Source organism: Pleuronectes platessa, chromosome 3 (genome assembly GCF_947347685.1).
Source record: "Pleuronectes platessa chromosome 3, fPlePla1.1, whole genome shotgun sequence".
NCBI classification, from domain to species: domain Eukaryota; kingdom Metazoa; phylum Chordata; class Actinopteri; order Pleuronectiformes; family Pleuronectidae; genus Pleuronectes; species Pleuronectes platessa.
Window position 1 is genome coordinate 2,951,772 of NC_070628.1, and position 22,633 is coordinate 2,974,404.

The 22,633-nt window shown below is 43.5% G+C and overlaps 1 protein-coding gene across 1 annotated transcript; it reads left to right on the forward strand.

Annotated features, from left to right (window-relative positions):
* Positions 1-297: 297 nt before the first annotated feature.
* Positions 298-22,236, forward strand: LOC128437407 (complement C3). The gene is made up of 44 exons (XM_053419550.1): positions 298-451; positions 551-568; positions 681-716; positions 979-1,017; positions 1,160-1,349; positions 1,844-2,009; positions 2,313-2,383; positions 2,822-2,913; positions 3,069-3,151; positions 3,316-3,403; positions 3,871-3,973; positions 4,078-4,192; positions 6,049-6,161; positions 6,256-6,405; positions 7,248-7,463; positions 7,545-7,745; positions 7,965-8,120; positions 8,427-8,556; positions 8,825-8,893; positions 8,992-9,279; positions 9,626-9,878; positions 11,520-11,605; positions 11,695-11,834; positions 12,668-12,877; positions 12,970-13,030; positions 13,548-13,631; positions 13,714-13,917; positions 14,053-14,128; positions 14,220-14,382; positions 15,107-15,220; positions 15,362-15,512; positions 15,709-15,872; positions 16,642-16,797; positions 16,886-16,945; positions 17,334-17,424; positions 17,780-17,831; positions 18,111-18,198; positions 18,748-18,837; positions 18,944-19,049; positions 19,211-19,300; positions 19,380-19,463; positions 20,152-20,232; positions 20,991-21,138; positions 21,882-22,236. Exons 1-44 carry the CDS (start codon positions 372-374, stop codon positions 22,024-22,026), a joined length of 5,301 nt encoding a protein of 1,766 aa, XP_053275525.1. The 5' UTR covers positions 298-371; the 3' UTR covers positions 22,027-22,236.
* The last annotated feature ends 397 nt before the right edge of the window (positions 22,237-22,633 follow it).

The window sequence follows — 22,633 nt, forward strand, 5'->3', positions numbered from 1 at the left end:
AATCACACATATCTACACATGAGGCTGTTCTTTTAAAAATGTGCACTTTAATCAAAAGTAATTTTGAGTTTTTAAAAGTAGGTGCTGTGGCTTAAAGTCACATAAGAGAGACAGAAAGCTCCATGAGTCAATATCCAGTGGGTCTGCACTGATTTATCTGTGAAATTCAACTTTTTCCCACTGACCCTTTGACCCCCTGTCCTCACAGCTGTGTGTGTGTGTGCGTGTGTGTGTTTGTGTGTGTGTGTGTATGTGTGTGTGTGTGTGTGTGTGTGGGAGGGGGTCTCTATAGGGTGTGTGTGGGAGGGGGTGTCTACTTCCAGTAGCTGAGCGTCTCTCCGGTGACCACAGTCCACAGAGACTCAGTCAACATGGGGCCGTGGACGCTTCAGGGCATTTTATTTCTCCTGCTTCTCTGTGAATCCAACGGACAGATCGACCATGGGAGAAGGTGACGAGTTTGACTTCTACTCAGTGATCAGGACAGTTTATATCTTAATAATTTATCTTTAAAGCAATGGTCATTAATGAAGCTGTGTTTTTTTTACAGACGTCACTGGGATCACAGGTACGTGTGTGTGTGTGTGTGTGTGTGTGTGTGTGTGTGTTTGCACAAAGAGATTATATCCAACATCTCAACCTTTAGTGTTTTAAATCCTTATTTCTTGATCCTTCCTCAGAATGATACCATTTGAAAGGTTCTACCCACGCCTTGAGTAAGTTCCTTTCTGCTTCAACTGAAAAGAATAAACATGTATTTCCTGATTTATTGCATCAGGGGAATATTTCTATTCTATTTTTTGAATTTTTTTTGTTATACAGTGTAATGTTACAAGCTCAGCATAATACTTAAATATTTATTATTACAGAAAGAACTGAGTTTAAGTTCACGTCCTTTTTCATTTTCACACGTGACGTCTAATGCCTTGTTACTATGATGCATCACTGTGTCCTGACTGAATTTTTTTTTATCTACAGGAATCCAAATTTAAAAGAAGCAGTTCAAGTTACAGCAAGGTGCAGTTCCTCATCCGCATAACATTGTATTACTGATGGGTTCAGGTTTTCTCTCTCTCTCTCTCCCTCTCACTCTCTCTCTCTCTATATATATATGTATATTTATATGAAGGATGAGTGTTAGTGCCTCATCCCCCTGCAGGTTCACCCTACTGGCTCCAGACCTGCTGAGGACCGACAGCCAGGAGAACATCTACCTCCAGGCCGACGGGCAGTCCAGTCCCGTCAGCGTCTCCATCTCCATCCAGGACTTCAGTAAGACGTCCACGCTTCTCCAGGACTCCGTCACTCTCGACCTGGACAACGGCTTCCAGGCTCTCAAGACCATACAGGTGACTCTCCAGGGCCCTGGTTTGTTTGTTTGACAGTTGGATTACACTAAAATCACTGGACGTATTTCTATAAAGATGTGGTGTGAGTCACAAAACAAATCAATGATGTTTAGAGGACTAATATTAATGAGTGTGCACAATGTGGTGCAGCTTGATTGAATTTAAAGGGGCAGTTGATGAAGTTGAAGGTATGCGCTCCATTGGGCGCCATTTTAGTTCCATTTGTGTTATTGTTGTTTTTTAAAACCTGTTCCAAACTGGTATAACCTGAAATCAAAGCTGAAACACAAAACCAGCAAGATGAAGCTCGGCCCAGAGCTCCTCATCATCGGGATGTCACGTGACATCATATTACCCCAGGTCTAAATAATGCAGTGATTTCTGAACATGAGAGCATGAAAAACAGAATTCAACCTGAATATGAGCAGAATATGTCCTAGTTAATAATAATATCGATTCGGTTGAATCCTAATTTTGTTGCCGCTTCATCTCAGCTTTCTTCAGATCATTTGAATCGCGATGAGAAGAAGAACAAGTTTGTGTACCTGATGGTGAACTTCGGCGGCCTCCACTCTGAGGGGAGGTTACTGATGGTGTCCTTTCACTCTGGATACATCTTCATCCAGACGGACAAACCCGTCTACAACCCCGGAGACATCGGTGAGACCTGGAGATACATGAGCAACACAAAGCTCTGCAAAGGATGTGACCTTTGATTTTTAAGAGTGATTGATTTTGTAAATGTTTCTGTCTGAAGGTCACGAGGCCGAAACGTTGTAATTGTCTGTGTCAGAACTTTTTCTCAAAACTTGAGTAAAACTTTCCAACGCATCTGCATCCGAGATATTTGGATGTGTGAATATTTATCAAGGTTTTTTTTCCATAAGGTTTTTTGGAACTGATGTAAAACGTACATGTTTGAGTGTTTTTCATTCTGTCTTTGGTTCATGCTTTCCACTCCAGTTCAGTTCAGAGCCTTTGTGTCGACTCCTTCCTTTAAGGCCTTTAACAGTTCCATCACTATGGATTTTAAGGTAAATGATCTAATTATTGATTCACAGATGATTAAAGGTCATTTTTTTACAACATTTGTTAAACTTTGTGCCTTTTTTCTCTGTTTTAATATCTTTAATTTGCTTAATGAAACTTAATATTAAATTGATCAGAAAGTGAAGTGGTGCATGGAATGATATTTAGGTTTCATTACATTTTAGTTCTTTCTGTATTTAAATGAATAAGATTTTATTTTACCTTTCAAAATTTAGCTTAGTGGCATATATTTATTTTTCCTCTCGGACATAATCCAACCCAGGAGTTAGCCACCACCATGATTCAGTTACCACTTCAGTCATAATCATTAATAATAATCTAAAGTCTGATTGACTTTACTTTAAATGTTACACAAAACGCTTTACAGAATAAAAGCAATAACAAAATACCATAATTCCTACTGATTTGTTCCTGTGTTTCAGAATCCAGAGGGTGTTGTGGTGAAACAGGTTCTCAGGATGAGAGCCCAAGGTGGCGTCTTGGCAGACACATTCCCTCTCTCGGAAATGGTCAGGTAAGGTCTTTGAGACTTCAAAATGACAAATGTCGGCATTTTGGAAAACTGTGAATGTACTGAAAGTTGCGTTTTCAATGGTAAGCAAGATGATTTAAGGGAAAGGAGGAGTTGAAGTGAAGCAGAGGCTAACACCTGGTTTCAATGTCTGTCAGTGAAGGGAGATGGACGGTGATTGCAAAGTTCGACCATTGGGATCAGAACAAGTTCACCTCCCAGTTTGAAGTGAAGAAATACGGTAGGTGGAATCAAACTGTTCACTTCTGCTAAGAACGTCAGCCGCAGCTCGACGTTTTCTTGACCAATAGGCATCTTCCACATCTGAATGTCACATTTCAGATCAGCCCCATAACTTTATAATATCAAGTTCTGTTTTCCTTTTCACGGCGTGATGCGCTCCAGTGCTTCCTGCCTTTAACGTCACATTGACCCCCAGGAAGTCCTTCCTCAGCCTGGACGACAGTGAGCTGGAAGTAGAGGTCTCAGCCAGGTGGGTACCACACATTCCTGAAACACTGATCCCAACGGTTACTTTACTTCTGTCAGCTGCTAGCGATGGTACTCCATTTTTATATCCTCAAATAACAAAATGAAACCACTGATCAGAAACATGAAAACTTGAACATACATCAGTGTGATGAGAACAACCAACATGGAAAATGAAAGTTTTCTCAAGTTGCTAAATTTGCTCATATTGGAACCACAGCTACAGACACATGCACACATCAACCTGGTTTACAAGGATGTTTGACGACATAAAGAAGGAACTACAATAAGGCAAAAATTATCTGCACCAAAATTGAACCACATCCTTCCGTCAAGGTTCATGGAAAAAACTAAAGTTATTCAGTAATCCTGTTTACAATGCAACACAGGGACTGACGGGGGGGGGGGGGGGGGGGGGGGGTGAGGAAGTGAATCTCATCACTGTAGTGTTGTTGCCATTGGGACTTTCAGGTACCTGTATGGGGAACCGGTGGTGGGAACGGCCTACGTGGTGTTTGGAGTGAAGATCAACTCGGAGATGACACGGCTGCCTTCAGTGAAGCAGGTGTCAGACGTGAGTCTCTGATTACAGCTGCCACATTTATGATGAGTCAGCTTTTTTCAGTGGTTCTCATCGGATTTGTAAAATAACTCTTGTGTGTTCTTGACTCTCTGTAGCTGGACGGAGGCGTCGTCAGGCTCAGCATGGAGGAGATCAAGAGAGCGTACCCCGACATTAGATCCCTGGTGGGAAACTCTGTGTACGTCAAGGCCTCTGTGCTCACCAAGACAGGTACAAACACCAAGACAGGTACAAACACCGAGACAGGTACAAACACAGAGACAGGTACAAACACCAAGACAGGTACGATACACCGAGAGAGGTGCGAACACCAAGACAGGTACAAACACCAAGACAGGTACAAACACCAAGACAGGTACGATACACCGAGAGAGGTGCGAACACCAAGACAGGTACAAACACCAAGACAGGTACAAACACCGAGAGAGGTGCGAACACCAAGACAGGTACAAACACCAAGACAGGTACAAACACCAAGACAGGTACGATACACCGAGAGAGGTGCGAACACCAAGACAGGTACAAACACCAAGACAGGTACAAACACCGAGAGAGGTGCGAACACCAAGACAGGTACGAACACCAAGACAGGTACAAACACCAAGACAGGTACGAACACCAAGACAGGTACAAACACCAAGACAGGTACGAACACCAAGACAGGTACAAACACCAAGACAGGTACGATACACCGAGAGAGGTGCGAACACCAAGACAGGTACAAACACCGAGAGAGGTGCGAACACCAAGACAGGTACGAACACCAAGACAGGTACAAACACCAAGACAGGTACGAACACCAAGACAGGTACGAACACCAAGACAGGTACAAACACCAAGACAGGTACAAACACCGAGACAGGTACAAACACCAAGACAGGTACGAACACCAAGACAGGTACAAACACCAAGACAGGTACAAACACCAAGACAGGTACGAACACCAAGACAGGTACAAACACCAAGACAGGTACGAACACCAAGACAGGTACAAACACCAAGACAGGTACGATACACCGAGAGAGGTGCGAACACCAAGACAGGTACAAACACCGAGAGAGGTGCGAACACCAAGACAGGTACAAACACCAAGACAGGTACAAACACCGAGAGAGGTGCGAACACCAAGACAGGTGCGAACACCAAGACAGGTACAAACACCGAGAGAGGTGCGAACACCAAGACAGGTACAAACACCAAGACAGGTGCGAACACCAAGACAGGTACAAACACAGAGACAGGTTCGAACACCAGAACTACAAAGTTCAAGTGATATTTTTATCGATAGCGCCATCTTCAAATCCATTGATACAATCAGCGGGTGAGCACCAAGAAGCTTTCTCAGCGTTTCAAAGGAAGTCTGTAAACATGGAGTGCTGTTGTTCTGACACATTTTGTTCAGTTTGCTTTGTTTGCACAGCGCAGCACAACCAAACTCTCCAGAATGTCGTAAACAGGCCACGGATCGATGGTCTCATCTGTGCAGCTCCACATTTTGAAATTCAGTTTGTGGTCAGATGTGTCTCAACATGCACTTTAACCCCCTGAATAAACTCCCTGGTATCACAACTCTTAGTTAATGTGGGCCAAAAAAGAATCCCTAAACTTCACAGAGTTAGTTTAGATGTTCGAAAGCAGAACTCCTGAACTTTCATTTTTTAAAGAATCCTTATTCTTGAGTGGACGTGAAACTCTTCTTATTTAATCACCGGGGACAAACGATGACGCCTTACATCAAAATCTTTATTCTTACCCGACAGAATTACAACAACGGTGCAGTCTTCCTTCTGAAACAGGGAAAAGACCCTTTTACATTTATTTTATAGAGTGACATGTTTTGGAAAGAGTCAAAATATTCAAAGGAACCTTTGAGTAGGTGGGTTTTTCCTTCTATTCAAGAGTGCCATCATTCAGTCAAAACCCCCCGCTTGCACTCAAATTGCCACCTACTTTATAATCCTGTTCTCAAACTCAAAAACCATATGAGTTGAGATTCAGGAAATGATTGAAGTTTGAGGTTTTCATTTATTTTCTCTTCTGTGACTTTGTTTTTTTCTCCTGAACAGGCAGCGACCTGGTTGAGGCCGAGAAGGGTGGGATAAAGATTGTGGAGTCTCCGTATGTCGTATCCTTCAAAATATCAAAGTACTTCAAGCCCGGCCTTCCCTTTGACTTCACAGTAAGAACAGTCATCTGTGTTTTGCTGGATCTTCTGATCAGTGACTGTGAGTGAATGAAATCACAGAGAGACATTTTTTTTCCCACCTGTCCAGATCCAGGTGAGCCACCACGATGGTTCCCCGGCCCACAATGTTCTGGTCAAGGTGAACTTGCTGGATACTCCACTGGTCGTCACCTCCGGAGCCGCCAGAGCCACGGTCAACATACCCAGCACCAGCACCCGGCACCCTCAAATCATTACCGTCAGTATCACTGCTTTTTCTCACACAGCGTCCAGATTTAAAAGCAGAACTGCTCCTGTTCTTGTTTTGCACATTTTGATCCTTTGGGGTTTGGACTATGGTATATGCTATGCAGCCGAGAGGTCGATGTTATTGTAAATGTTGATGTAGATGAAGGAATCTCAGCAGACCTTGTTCTTGTTTGTACAATATGTTTATTACAAGAAGTTTCACAGGTCAGACGGGCACCATGGTTTACCCGGAGAAATCCCACAGGCCAAATAGTGAAATCTGACCAGCCTGGGTCTTACACACATTTATATAGAGAGGTTGGTTCCGCCCATGACTTCAGGTAAATGACGTCCCCCATGGGCTTTCTGACTAAACAAGGGCATGTGTTTGTGTCTGAAGATGAAGACACATTGGTCAAGAAAATTCCTTCTACACCCATCCATGAGCCGGTCAGAGATCATGCCCTATATTAAGGGTCTTCCAAAAAGGGAGAGAACTACTAAGATAAACATCTAGAGGAATGTCTGAGGGTCCAGAAGTTAGGCATCATTATTGTAAGCCTGTCATTATGTTTTAAACACATGCTAAAATGGTTTACTCGTATAAGACAGGACAAAATCTATTCTGAAACAAATATTTTATGCATTCATGGATCAGCTGTGTTTGGTGTAAATCAGTAAAATTATTAAAACCATTTTTTTTGCCTAAATGTGTCAAGTTGGTTTTTAAATCCTGGAACCATGCTTGTCTTATTGTCTTTATGTTAATACTGCCGAACAAACAACTCTCTCTCTCTCTGGGTTTATGAAGTGGAAACTGTCACCAACTCTTGATCTGTGTTTGATTCTCAGGCTGAGACCGCACAGGCTGATCTGAGACCAGACCAACAGGCCAAGAACAGCGTAGTTGTTATACCGTACCAGAGCTTCAACCGGCACCGAGCAAACTACCTGTACATCTCCATGGGCACCAACACGGCGTCTGTCGGAGATGCTCTGTCCGTGAAGCTGACCGTCAGTGTTGCTGAGCCGACACAGAGGGACGCCATCAAACACATCACCTACCTGGTGAGACAAGCGGAGAAAGTAAGAGGAGGGGAAATGTACTAAGTTAGAATTAGTATAAAAGGCGACTTTCTCTCCTCTCAGGTGCTCAGCAAAGGCAAAATCGTAAGCGCTGGTCGGGTGGATGTGACCGGTCAGTTGTTGACTGCCGTTGCGGTGGTGGTCCGACCGGAGATGATGCCCTCGTTCCGTTTTGTGGCTTTCTACAGCATCCCCTGGGTGTCGCGTGAAGAGGTGGTGTCGGACTCCATCTGGGTGGATGTGGTCGATTCCTGTGTTGGAGGGGTGAGTCTCCAGCTCAGTGTCAGATGGTGTTTAAGACTGAATATCATGTTGTTGGTTGTTGTTCTGGATTTGTTGACGATACCACACTGGTCTGAAAGCAACCTCATGAAGCATCAAATCAAAACCATCATCAGATCAGTGTTGTGTAGTTTTTCTTCTTTCTATGCAGTAATGTCTCTTGTGTGTCAACGTGTTTGTTTATTCTCTGCTGTCTCACAGTTGAAAGTCGGGCCAGTGGACGGCGTTCATCGAGACTATGCCCCTGGGAAGAGATTTAGTTTTCAGGTCAGAGGCGACCCGGGGGCAAAGGTCAGCCTGGTGGTTGTGGACAACGCTGTTTACCTGCTCAACAAGGACAGGCTCACACAGAGGAAGGTAAATAATGCCTCAAGGGACATTTCTTTAAATTTGGCACTAATGTTTAATCTGAGTCAAAGATGACCTGATTAGACTCTGGTGATTGAAGGTCAAAGGCCAAATTCACTGTGACCTCAAGTGTGCCTTCAGGGAAGAACTGGTTAGATTTCAGTTGTGAATTACTTTCCAAATTACTTTTAATGTACAGTAATCGTCATTTTACAAGTGACATAATAGAAGTCATCAGGTCGTTTGTTGTTCTGCGTCAATAATAATCAACTCAAACCTGTAAACAAAGCTCATGTGCACTTTGTCTCACCTCAGATGTGGAACACGGTGGAGAACGGAGACTTTGGCTGCACCCGCGGGGGGGGCCTGGACGCCAGGGGGGTGTTCAGCGATGCTGGACTTCTCTTCTCCTCCAGTGCCGGATTTAAAACCAGACCCAGACAAGGTACCTGCCCCCTTCTGATCGGGAAATCCTGCCTACTTTGAATTTATTCGTTAAGTTAAGTATTTTAAACACGGGAATGAATTAATGAACGGATGAACTATATGATAGATGTCCTCTTCCTCCTCCTCTCATCTCCCCATCCTCATCCTTTTATCTCTTCTCTTCTCCTCTCCTCTTCCTCTCTTCTCTTCTCCTCACCTCTCATCTTCCTCTCCTCCTCATATCCTCTTCTTCCTCCTCTTCTCTCCTCTTCCTCTCCTCTCCTCAGCCTTGCAGTGTCGAGGCAGTACCAGGAGGAGGCGCTCTGCTGAACTGCTGCAGCGTAGAGCTCAGCTGGGTGAGTGCTCTCTCCTCACAGAGCGTTTGTGGGATGGATTGCTCTTCTTTTTACAGTGATGCCATTAATAGGTGATAATACCCCCCCCCTGTCTTCAGAGAGTCACTTCAAGGAGAAGCTGCAGCATCGTTGCTGTAAGGACGGCCTCAGGGAGATCCCCATGCCCTACTCCTGCACCCGCCGCTCCCTCTACATCACCGAGGGCTGGGAGTGCATCCGGGCCTTCAGATACTGCTGTGCCACATACAGGGACCAGCTGTTTGACACTGAGGTTCCCACCACCCCACCAACCACCACCCTTCCACCCCCCACAACCAGCAGGGCACCCCTACGCATTTCTCCCTTTCGCTTTTCTCCTACATCGCATTTGGATTTTAGCCGACGTGGTAGGTTCTGCACTTAAACCCTGTCTCTCCTCAAAATGCTTTGAAATGTGGAGCTGTGACGCTCACCATTAGTTTAGTGTGAGGATGAGGTGAATATCATTATGTTTGCTATTAAACATGGACGTGTCTAGAATATAGGACGAGATGTTGAATATCCCTTGTAGGTTTGAAGGTCTTCTGCACAGGTTACCAACTACCAGTAGATGTTAGCAGGTGTTGGTGGCCCCCAGTGGATGGAAGGGACATATAACTTGAGTTGTAGGACTCCAAAGCTGGATGAGTCCTTTAAAGTGCTGTGAGTGTTTTTGAAGCCAATTTCAGTTTAAACCATTTCTTCTTTATTCAGTTTATTTAAAAGCATCAGCATCCGCACAACAACCAATAGTGACCATGGCCCGCACAAGTGGGAACAAAATGATGGAAGAACATACGAGGGTGGGGCAGGTGGAACCGTTGCAGAAGGCGGAGGTGGAGGAGGAGGAGGAGGAGGAGGAAGAGTGGGAGTACCTTGATGAGACTCAGGTGTATCTGCGTGCCAAGTTCTACGAGTCGTGGCTGTGGACGGACGTGAACCTGCCGAGCACAGCAGACACAGACGGGTGAGTGACGGATGAGGGGGGGGGGGTCACTGACTTCTATCAGCCGGTATCAGTCTGGATGGGACAGGAGCGAATGCAATATGAAAATCAGCTTAAATAGAGTGTAAGCAATCAAATAGAATTTCAAACAAAATGCAAATGTTGTGTAACATGATTATTTATCTTTGACGAAGAAAAAAGAAGAAACTGACTCAAACTAAACCCAGAGGACTTCAGGTGCTGGTTCATTGTGTGTAGATGATAAAGCAGAGATTTAGCCGAGCAACAGAAACTCTCATGTCTCGTCTTTTATCCATTTATTTGATGAGGACAGCTCATTCTGTAAATGAGGCAGAGTTTCATGAGCTCATTTTCATCTGTTGTCCCTGTCGCCAGGTTTTACTGATCAATCTTATAAAGTAAATAATAGCGATGGATCATCCGTGTGCATTATACAAACTGTACAAGTTAACTATACAACAAACCCAGGATTAAAACACTACTACACCATATGAAAGTAACAAAAATCCTTGATAAAATTCATCAATACAATGCAAAGAAAACAATTACTCATATAAATTAAATCATAAATCTTTTATATGATCTTATATATTAAAGTAAATGATTTAAGACGAATAATCTAAATACAGGTTGTGGAATGATTGCACGCAGCTCTTTTGCTTTAAGCCGTGTTTGAAGTTTGAATTTCAAGGTCAGATAATTAGATTCTGTTACGCTTCACTGGAGGTTTTCATTCCATTCAATTCTATTTTATTTATCAACATCTGGACATTTACACAGAACAATGTCTGTTGGAATAAAAATGAAAACCCAAGCAGACATGTGGTGAACTTCAGCTGAGGGAGGAAATGAGTTGATCATTTCATCATGCAGACCAGTGACTCATGTTGTGTTTGTCAGTGATAACAGAATCAACAGAACTGACTTGTTTACCCGTCTGTGTGATTCGTGTTGCTCTGTTCTGTGCATGTGTGTGTGTGCGTGTATGTGTGTGTTTGTGTGTGACGTCCTCATTTACACCTTGATGCTACGTGCATCAGTCAACCTGTTACATGTGGCATCTTTTAATAATTAATGTGGTAGGAATTTGTATTTAATTCCCTCGTGAGGAAATAACCCATCGGACTCAGTGATCAATTCAATGATCTCAAAGTATTTCATTAATGGTCAACAAATAATTTACAGAGAAGAGATGTGAACACAGACAGAGTTACTGAGCAAACACTTGGCCAAGTGGGACAGAATCCTCAACACCACTGCAGGTATCAAGATTTCACGTCATCCTTCGATATCATGCAGGCAGGACGTGTCCAGTGGTCACACTTTGTCAGCGAAGGGCTAAATGCCCCCCCCCCCCCCCCCCCCCCCCTCTCTCCTGAGTGTATAGACACAAACATCAAGTAGTCACGAGGACCTTTAGGCTCAAAGTAACTAACACTTCCTGATATCAGGCAGATGCAAACATTAAGTGGTATTTATATAATGATGTTTCCTCAGGTCAATCCAACTGAACTATGACCCTAGCTGTCAGGACAGGAGGATCTGTCACATTTCAAAGATGACAGTTAGATTCAATCATTTCCATGACAATGAACTTTATCTCTTGGACATTTATAACACAGACATTAATCTGATCCACAGCTTGGCGACTACGATTGTGGAGAAAGCTTTACCTGACAGTATCACACAGTGGGGGGTCCTGGCCGTCAGTGCATCGCCTCAGACAGGTAGGAGGGCAAGGAGGAGGAGGAGGAGGAGGAGGAGGAGGAGTGAATCAAGATGTCTAATCACACACCTTTTTTGGAACTGTGTGTAGGTTTCTGTGTGGCCGAGCCTTACAACATCAGAGCGTGGAAGCGTTTCTTCGTGGACCTGAAGCTGCCGTATTCAGTGGCGAGGAACGAACAGGTGGAGATCAAAGCCGTGATCCACAACTACGGCTACGACGACCTGCATGTAAGAGCGTCTCCACAGAGCTGCACCGTCAGAGAGGTTCAACAAACACACGAAGGACCAACCTGAAGCTGAGGCTTGAGAATGTTGTTAGTTTTTGCACGTATTGTAGACATAAACCAAAGTAAAATGTCCACTTGTTAGAATTTATCCTCAGGGGAACATGAATGTGTGCTGGTGAGGAACATTTCACTAAAAACTGCAAATGTCCAACTCTTGGTTGTGTTTAGAGGAACAATGATGTCATTAGGATTTGATGCATCCGTGGATATCATGGATGCATCAAATGACTCGGCAAGCTATCCCAGCTAGGGTTACGACTTTGAGTCTCAACTTCCAGATATGAATCTACAACTTCATATGTATGAACACTGCCATCTTGCACCCGTGACGTCATGTGGACCGGTTTGGTGGTGATCAGGGCAGAGACGTGGTATCAGCTTCATTTGCGTGCCCTAGGATCTAGTTCTACTGGGCATGCCGAGGTTAACCCAGAACTCACTTGAGGGACTACAGATCCCATCTGGCCTAGGAACGCCTCAGGATCCCCCTTAGAGAGCTGGACAGAATGGCTAACATCAGGGTCATCAGGGACATACCCTCTGTGACACAAGCCTGGACAAGAAGATGGATTATTTGACTTTCACTTTGACTTTTTAGTTTGGTCTGTATGTCTTCGGTATCTGAACCAAACCTTTTGCCAATCTGTGCTCGAGCTGTTGAAATATTTCAGTGTGTTTGCAGGTTTCTACTCGATTACAGTTCAGTTAGTTTCACTAGAGCGAGAGGAAAAGTGAAACACTGCTGAACGTGTCGTGACTGGTTTTCCCGCTCAGGTCCGGGTGGTGCTGATGAAGACGGAGGACATGTGCAGCATCGCCTTTAAGGACAGACACACACAGGAGCTGACGCTGCCGGCCGGCACTTCCAAGGCGGTGCCTTACACCATCGTGCCGCTGGTGGTGGGGAAACTTCCTCTGGAGGTGATGGTGGTGGGCAGAGACATGATGGGAGGAGACCGCATCCAGAAGTTTCTACGAGTGGTGGTGAGTCACACTTGAGCATGAGAATGACATCGCAGCATGAATAGGGAAAATGTCTCATGTGTTAACTTTGTGCTATTTGCTGTTGCACTCAGCTGGAGGGAGTGCAGAAGACTGAAGTGCAGAGTTCAGTGTTGAACCCGTCTGCTGAAGGAGGTAGGTCGATGTCCTGGTGTCTCCTGTCAACTGCATGTTAATCAGTGCCGTCGCAGCAGTAGAGGCAAGGCAGGCCTGGGGCCCCGAGCTGAGAGGATGGCCCCTGAGAACCGCTGAATACTTTAGTCCTCATGGACGACAACTTTTTCTCCCTTAAATTGTATGATGGGTTATGTCCAAGAGATCCTAACACCACGGTCGATCGGTCGGACGGATGGACGATAGATTTCTGGAGAGAGTTTTCTCTTTGTCCGTCCCTCTGTCCCACTCTTGTGAACGCGATCTCTCAGATGCGCCGAGAGGGAATTTCTTTAAATTTGGTGCAATGGAGTCAAAGATGAACTGATTAAACTTTGGTTGTAAAAGGTCAAAGGTCAACATAACTGTGACATCATAATGTTCCATCCCTGGAGGCACATTTCCTGCAGCTTGCCTGGCTGTCAGAGACCAGACCTCTAGTCTTCAGGTTTGTTTTAAGCCGTGTTGAAACGTTTGTCTCGGCGTCCGTCCTCTACAGGAACACAGACAGTTCGTGTCAAGAGAATCGAGCTGCAGTCGGTTGTGCCACACTCCATCCCAGAGACATTCATCAATGTCAGAGGTCAGTCACAATCAGAGCAGAGATACGGATCACACCTCGGAGAGTGAGCCGATTCCTGACCCCCCCCCACCCTCCTCTCCAGGCAACGTGTTGGCAGACAGCATCGATAACTCCATCAGCGAGGACTCTCTGGCGTCTCTGATCCAGATGCCCGGCGGCTGTGTGGAACAGAACTTGGCCAGAGTCACTCTGCCGCTCATCGCCACTCTTTACCTGGATCGAACCAACGACTGGGAGAGCGTGGGGGTGCAGCGCAAGGCCGAGGCCATCCGATACATCAGGAGAGGTGAGAGAGGAGGGATGGATGGACTGAAGACATGCACGAGAGAGGGATGGAAAATGGAAATATTTCAAACCTTCACATCCCCTCTTTAAATTCATATATGATCAATGACCTTTGACCTTCACTCGTATTTTTCAGGCTATGAGAACCAGCTGGCGTACAGGAAGCCGAACGGCTCTTACCCCCCCTACAGACGAGAAGGTGCCAGCACATGGTACTTGTGAAACCCTCTGCCTGTTGTCTGAGAGCACAGATATCCACACTGTGTTGGTCAGTGACTAAACGTTTGCTCATCTGCGGGTCAGGATCACCGCATACGTGGTGAAGGTGTTCTCCATGGCTCACTCCATCATCGGCGTCAGTGAGCAGCAGGTGTGCGACCCTCTGACCTACCTGGTGAAGAACAAACACCGCTCACATCCGGGGAAATTTGTAGAGGACAACCCTGTTTACTCCACTACCATGACTGTGAGACACACACACACGAACACACACACACACACACACACACACACACACACACACACACACACACACACACACACACACACACACACACACACACACACACACACACACACACACACACACACACACATAGTATGTCATTGTGCTGGTACCTGAAATAAGCTTTTCCACGGCTCTTTTCTATAACAACCTTAAATACTACAATGGCATGCAAGAGAATTTATTCCTCCGTCAACAATCCCATTAGGAAACTTTATTTAAATCTGCTTGATCCTGATTTTTAAACCGCACACACTCGTGAACATCAGTCCCTTACATCACCAATCGTTCTCTGGGAAAACTGAAAGAATTAAAAAGACTCAAATCTCACAAAGTCTGAATCCACACTAAAATCACACGGCTTCTCTGTTAGCTCACGTCCCATCATTCCACTGAGTTTAGTGGAAATCTGTTTGTTAGTATTTGCATTAAACAAACAAACCAACCCACAAACAATAGGACAGAGGTTAAAACATAACCTCCTGGGCAGATGTAAAAAGTAGTCAGTTGTCGTTGGAAGACAGTTGAAAACCTGAAAACCACTTACCAGTGTGATGGTTTCCCTGCTGCTGTGCATCAAAACTGCAAACACAAGAAGCAAGCAACAATAAAACACCTTTGAAGTTTAATCAAAATACGAATGAAGTGGATATTTGAGCTTTGAGTTTAAAGCCTTTTCCCCCAGGGCGGTCTCAGGGGCGATGACCCTGAAACGACCTTAACAGCCTTCGTCCTCATAGCGCTCGCTGAGGCCAAGCAGGCGGGGATCCGCTGCACAAGTGCAGATGTGAATTTGGAGGTAAGTTAAACTAAGAACAAAACAACTTCAGCGTCACATTTCATCTTTACTTTTCTGTCCCTTGAAAATCCCCTCTTTACTTTATTGTTAAGATAATTGGTTGTAGAATCGGTGGCTGTATTAAAACATCTCTCGTCGCAGAGGATCATGGGTAAAACGGCCGACTACCTGAGGAAGTCTCTGATCCATCCGGGAAGGAGACCGTACACGGTGGCCATCGCCTCCTACGCGCTGGCCCTGGTGGAGAAGGATCGCTTCGACCTGACGTGGTTACTCAGAGCCGCAGCTCCAGGTCAACGCCACTCACTTGTTTCAGATCTGCACAGACCTCGTGCTACTTATCGACTTTGAAAAACGTATTTTTCTTTTCTTTAGGGAATGTATCCTTCCACCATGTCTTGTCCTACTTCATTGCGTAATCCTGCAAACCACAGACAATCACAACGGAAGTTACTCCTCTCACGTGCCCCGCTCTCTCTCTCCACCAGGTGGCAGTCACTGGCCTGACAGACACAACGCCTTGTTCACCCTGGAGGCGACCGGCTACGCCCTGCTGGCTCTGCTGAAGCTGGGAAACATGGAGCAAGCTTCGGTTGCGTTCAAATGGCTGAACAGCCAGAGAGGAAGGGGCGGCGGCTTCGGCTCCACTCAGGTACAACCAGCAGGGGGCGTTTGGTGTGTTTTTTTTTCTTTCATTTAATCAGCCGCTTCATATCTCCTCATATCTGATGAGCTCATATCACATGAAGCCATAACTCAACAACACATTGACGGATTTTCACCAAACTTGTCGTGAATGTGACTCTGGAGTTTATCTCTAGACGCATAACTTTTGGAGCTCATCCACCAAAGGTCAATGGTCAGTCTCAAATCTTCAGAAATACTTAAAAACAATCTAATGTGTATATTAATCTGAAAATGAATTCCTTCCATATGACGTAGTATGATAAGTGGCGTAGTACAGAAGTCAGAAAATGACGTCATGCATGATTCAAAAACTTATTTCTTGAGGTATCTCTTCATCTTATAGGACTTTGAAAACAGCCTAAAGTTTCTATAGGTTGAAAATGAATTCATGATCATATGGTAGCAATTACGTCATTATGCATTCACTTTACCCAGTAACAAATTACACATCTTATTTAGATTAATCCATTGGTCCTCCTCATGTTACTGCCTGAGAGGAAAATATCCAGGGCCCCTGCAGCATATCAATTTCCCCTCCGATGTTTCTCATTTAATATGTCAGTGTTGTGGAGAAAACCCACGAACACGGAAACTCTGAGTGGCAGCTTGGAACCCTCAACCTTCTTGCTGTGACACATCAATGCTAACCGCTGTCCCACCACGTCACTGCCTCATTTCATCAGTGAACATTAGACGACAGGTTTGTTTGTTTTCCTCCTCCTGTCCTCCCCCAGTCCACCATGGTGGTGCTCCAGGCGCTGTCTGAGTACCAGATCAACAAACCCCCCCCCGGCGACCTCAGTCTGGATGTGGACGTCAGAATCGCGGGTCGCAGGGAAGTGCGACACCATTTCAACCCGAGCACGTCCTACGCCGCTCGCTCCTCCAGGGTGAGGCGTCAGAGAGAAAGTGAAATTGTGAAGCGTTCAGCTGTTCATCCACGTTACTTATTTCTGCTCTGGTGCTTCTGTCGTGCAGCTGCCGGCGAACCTTGACCTTGAGGTGGAGGCTCGAGGGAACGGACAGGGGATCCTGGAGGTATGACTCTATAACGCAGGACTCACACATCGGAGGCTTCACTTGAAAGGCTGCAGCACTTCGTACAGGAGGAGATTCTATTTCCTGTGTACTTCTCTTTGTTATTGCATTGACAGCTAGAATAGCATTGTACCACAGAAGTCTGCTATGTTGTGTTTCCACGGTGTCATGCCTTTTATTCCACACAGTTTTGTGTCATTTCTCTAATAACGTTCCACATACGCCCCTCTTGAAATATCCTCTTAGCTTATTTGTTTTTGTTCTAACTTCTTGTTGCACAAAGTCCAGGCCGAGTCCAAGCTTTTTATTTAAGAGTAATGATTATATTTTAATTTCTGCCTGTGTTGACCCATTTAAATGACTGTTTCCCGTCGTGTTTGTCTCCAAGGTCGTGACCTATTACAACCAAGTGCATGAGGTGGATGAGAAGAGACCCTGCGAACACTTTGAGCTCAACGTCACCATCGAAGAATCCAGCGGTAAAGTTCTCAAGATGTCGAACTTTCCGTTTTCTAGCTGAGGTCACGTTTAGTGCCACAGGACACAGACATTTAAAAAAAATATATTTTCAATCATCATTATAACGCATTACATTTAAAATAGACACAAAATAAAGTGAAGCATATTTAAGAAGCACTTTTCACAATAATGCTCAAGTGTTTTTAGAAAATTTCAAAATATGTGGGTTTTTTTATAAAATATGTGCATTAAAAAAATATTACATCATACAAATAATATCTTCAATGGATTTATAAATATTATTCATTATTAATGACCTTGAATTAAATATATTTGAATATAACATTTAAGCCCAGTGGTTTGTTTGTGTAACAGAGAAGCCTCCAGCAGATGTAGAGAAGTCCTACCAGATCACCATCAAAGTGAGGTGAGCTATTTCCATTATATTATTATTGTCTTCACTTGATTTTTAAAACTCAATTTGAACAAACCACAAGAAAGTTGCTGGGTATTATATTATGAGGCTTATTTTTGTTAACTGAACTGAACTCAATTGTTCAAGCATTTTATTTAATTCTTTAATCGCAGGTTGACTCACGTTGATAATGTTGCTCCCTTTCGGATCCATCAGAGGGCGTAGAGTTGTTGACTGTTGTGCGTTTATCATATTCCCTCGCCAGTTGTGTTTCCTCCGTCTCTCCCACAGAGCGCTGGGGCCCGCAGACGTGAGGATGGTCGTCCTGGACGTCAGTCTGCCCACCGGCTTCACCCCAGAAAACTCAGACCTGGAGATGGTAACTCATTAAATATCTTAGAAAAGTATCTGAGTTCAAGTCACCAGACTTTCATGGTTTCATAGATTTACTGTCGATGTCGTTCATTTTATATTTTGGGGAAAAAACAACTGTTGTAAATGTTATATAATCTGATATTTTTACTTTATAAAATTAAAGCCTGACGGATCTGGAGTTTAAAATTTATTATAAGAACCATTTTCCTATGTGATTTCATAGGAGATTCAATGAAAAACATATCAGGTAATAAATCACATCTAGTGTAAAGTTGTTCAACAAACTTTAAGGATAATATTATGAATTCTAAGACATGAATTCCTGCCTCTTCCTGTATCTTCCTGCCTCAGTAAAGAATACTAACAGTCTTTAATACTTTTTGAGTAAAAAGGTGCTTGATTAATTAAACTCCTGTCAACCAGAGAGAAGTATATAATACTTTACCACATCATGATGATGAACTGCTAATTGTGTGTGTGTGTGTGTGTGTGTGTGTGTGTGTGTGTGTGTGTGTGTGTGTGTGTGTGTGTGTGTGTGTGTGTGTGTGTCCAGTTGTTGAACTCAGTGGACCGTTACATCAATAACTTCCAGATTGTTGATAACCTGAGCGACAGAGGCTCCCTGATCATCCACCTCTTCAAGGTAACTATGAGATTCTGAAGATCGTGTCTTCCTGGATCATTGCCTTGGAGGTTGAGGCTTGTTTTATAGAGTGAAGTCTCCAAATAAACTGTCCTCATCTCCTCAGGTGTCCCACAAAGAGCCAGAGATCCTGATCTTCAGGCTCCAGCAGAGCTTTAAAGTCGGCCTCCTCCAGCCGTCCTCAGTTACTGTCTATGAGTATTACAGCCCAGGTGGGAGAACAGCATCACATCACACATTCCTATCACACCTCCCCTGTAGCTTTGTGATGTGTTGTAAAGAAGTTCAGGCGAATAATTCAGAGTGGAGCAAACAAACAAAATAAAAATGACAACTTAAAAAATTGTGGCATCTTGTGGTTTCTGTTTCTCAGATCATCGCTGCAGTCGCACCTACACTCCCCGTGAGGACAAGGAGGAGCTCGCTCAGATCTGCAGAGACAACGTCTGCCGCTGCACACAGGGTGAGTGTGTGTGTGTGTGTGTGCATGGTGTGTGTTATTCTCACTGTTGGTTAACTTTGTGTTTGCTTACACACTCCAGGTGACTGCTGCGTCCCCAAAGCCGACAGCGAAGATTTCTCCACCGGCGACAGAGAGACGTATGCCTGCAAGAGTTTACACCATGGTATGACACACACACACACACACACACACACACACACACACACACACACATACACACACACGTATCAAATTCATTAAACCCTAACATTTGAACATACATCAGTTTGAAACCATCTTTGAGAAACGTATACTTTGTCCCATCCACTGATGATGAAAGCCGGGTTAATGCCCGATACTGCACCCAACCACCAGGGGGCCATCAAGATGCTTTACTTTTGGGCGCTGTAGCTTTAAAAACAATTTATTTGACGTATGCTTTGACTAACAGTGTTTGAAAAATGCTCTGTCTGGCTCATTCCTAAATAAATAAATATTTTTAGTTTGGTCCATGTCCCGTCCGCTAACATCGTGGATGGATTATGACCTATACTGCAGCCAGCCACCAGGGGGCTAACGAGATGCTTTGTCATGTTGTTTATCTTTCTTTGTCTTTGTATAGTCAAAGTGAAATAGTCAAAAAGTATTAATTTATATTTTATTAGTAGGATTTGAAGCAATAAGATAGGGAAACAGTGACATGTCTGTTAATACAGTTCTAATACAGTACAGTGTGTCTACATTTTATATTTCTCGTAGATATATAACAACTTTCCTCATACTGACTGTAATGCAAAAGTCAAGGATGAGGGTTCATCCTCTCTGGACCATGAACATCAGTGAGTTTTGTATTAACATTTCTCTCTGTTCAGTTTTCCAGGTGAAGGTTCTGAGTGTCAGCCAGAGTTACTACGACAAATACGAAGTGGAGATCACACAAGTGATCAAGTTGGGTCAGTACACACACAAACACACACACACGCACACAGACACACACACACACACACACACACACACACACACACACACACACACACAAACATTTCTATAGCTATCTTAGTGAGGACACTGATTGGCATAATGCATTCTCCAGGCCCTTACCCTAACCCTCCGTACTATAGGCTAACCCGAACCCTAACCCTAAAACCAAGTCTCAACCCCCTAACAGTCCATTAACAGGGGGTCACAAAGTGAGGACGGTCAAAATCACTTTCCAGAAATGTCCTCACTCCGTACCTTGTAGACATAAACTGGTCCTCACAAAGAAGCTGTACAAGAGCACACACACACACACATGTTTGTAGTTAATGACTTGTTGAGACCCTAAAACCAAGTAAAAGTCACGTATTGTTTTATTACAGTAGAATGAGCCTTTATATTGAAATACTTTATGTTTACATAAGGGGGGGGGGGGGGGGTCCTCTATTGAGGCCACCATGTTTCTTGTAGTGGCCCAAACTGGACAAACTAAACACAGGTTTTCTTTCTTATTTGGAAGGGGAGGATGAGGTGAGGGGTCAGCTGCAACATGACACTTCACCACTAGATGTCACTGAATGCTACACTGCAACTTAACCCCCAAACAGTCCATTACACAACAACACACTCCTCCCTTTTATTTTGGAAAATGAATCAAAAGAAAGGTGTTACTTTGACCACCATGGTATTTATGAAACATAATTCATCTGTGTGATGTTTTTCTGCCGTCCAGGTGTGGAGGCCGGAGTGAAGGTCGGTCAGAAGAGGATGTTCATGTCTCACGGAGGATGCAGAGACGGACTCAGCTTGACGTCGGGCTCCGAGTACCTCATCATCGGCCCCAAAGAAGACCAGTGGAACATTGACAGCGACACAAACAGGTAACGAGAGCAAGGAGGGAGAAAACTGAAAAATAAAAACAGTGGCCAATTTATTATTAACGTCTGTGAAATCGAATGGGATCCAGCACAGCTCAGATAGAGATTTTACATTCAAAACATTTATAATGGTGGCTAGAGCACAAACCAATGTCAAGGCCCGACAATCCCATGCACCGAATTACATAAAAATGTCCGTCTCACAATGTTGCTAAATTTGAAGCATTTTCTTTTTCTTTTTCATTTTCTCATCCATTCCACCACGTTAAGAGAAAATCTGTGGTTTTTGCATGATCCCGCTGACAAACAAACATACAATCAAATGTAAAATAAAACAAAACATCCCTGTTGGAGGTGAAGATACGTTTTCAGTTTTGATTGACACTTTCAGAGAGGTTTTAGTTTAACTATACTAATAATGTAGTTATTGTCCAACTCAAGACAGAAGTAGATCTGATGATCACACCTATAACCAATCAGGCTTTAGAGTTTAGAACCCTCTTACTGAATTGACATGAAGAAATACAGAAATAATAAATAAATAGGAATACATGAATAAATAAATACATGTACACATGTATTTATTGAATACATTTTTTAATCCATTAGTTACCTAATCAATCTTTATTTATATACAAATTGTAGTTTATTCTTTACTTATTTATTTAGATTAAATATATTTGATATATATTCTTTCCTCCAGAGATTTTTTGACCGAGCCCGTCTGTCTTTGCTGTGTGTTTTAGATTCATCTACATGTTGGGGAAGGACACGTGGGTGGAGCGCTGGCCCTCGTCTGCAGAGTGCTCCATCAGTCCGAGTCTGGGGGATAAATGCAAAGGTCTCCACGATGCTGCACAGGAACTGTCTGTCAACGGCTGCAGGCTGTAGCTGTGTCTCATTTCAGATCGAGAACATGTCCTTCATACAAACGTCTTGTTAGAATGTAACTTTGATGTAAATTTGAAAAGTAAAAAACACTATAAAAGTTGAAACACTAAATTAGTGTTTAAAATGTGTTTGTGTTAATTTAGCATTTTCTTTAAATAAAACATGTGTTTTATGTGTCGTTTTTCAGCTGTAATAAACAAATCACTTTGATGTAAGTTTTATTTTTTTAATAATTTTAACATGAGTCAGAGCAGAAAAGAGAAAATGAAGAAAACTTAATTTCATTTATATTTTTAACTATAATTAAGCAGAACAAAACTATAGACAACTAAACAGTTTTAAAAAAAAATATTCAGATATGAGAAATAATTGTAGAAATGAAGAAGATAGTGAGATAGACAAGTTTTTATATAAAATTGTGATAAAATAAGCGGATAAAATCAATAAATGGAAATAATAGTGAAGGAACCAAATTCTCTCTGTGATTTTCTATCAGTAAAACTCTTTACTACTATCTAGTGGCAGCAGTGTCACACTACAACTAGCTAATAATGCTTGTTTTGATAATTTTATGAATAGAAAAAAGTTAATAACAAGTTTTCAGTTT

What these genes read in the sequence shown, in the direction of transcription:
- LOC128437407 (XM_053419550.1), top strand. Translation starts at nt 372, where the DNA reads ATGGGGCCGTGGACGCTTCAGGGCATTTTATTTCTCCTGCTTCTCTGT. An exon ending in CCTCTCTCGGAAATGGTCAG is followed by an intron (nt 2,914 to 3,068) that starts GTAAGGTCTTTG and finishes AATGTCTGTCAG; the next exon opens with TGAAGGGAGATGGACGGTGA. An exon ending in ACTCAGAGCCGCAGCTCCAG is followed by an intron (nt 15,513 to 15,708) that starts GTCAACGCCACT and finishes TCTCTCCACCAG; the next exon opens with GTGGCAGTCACTGGCCTGAC.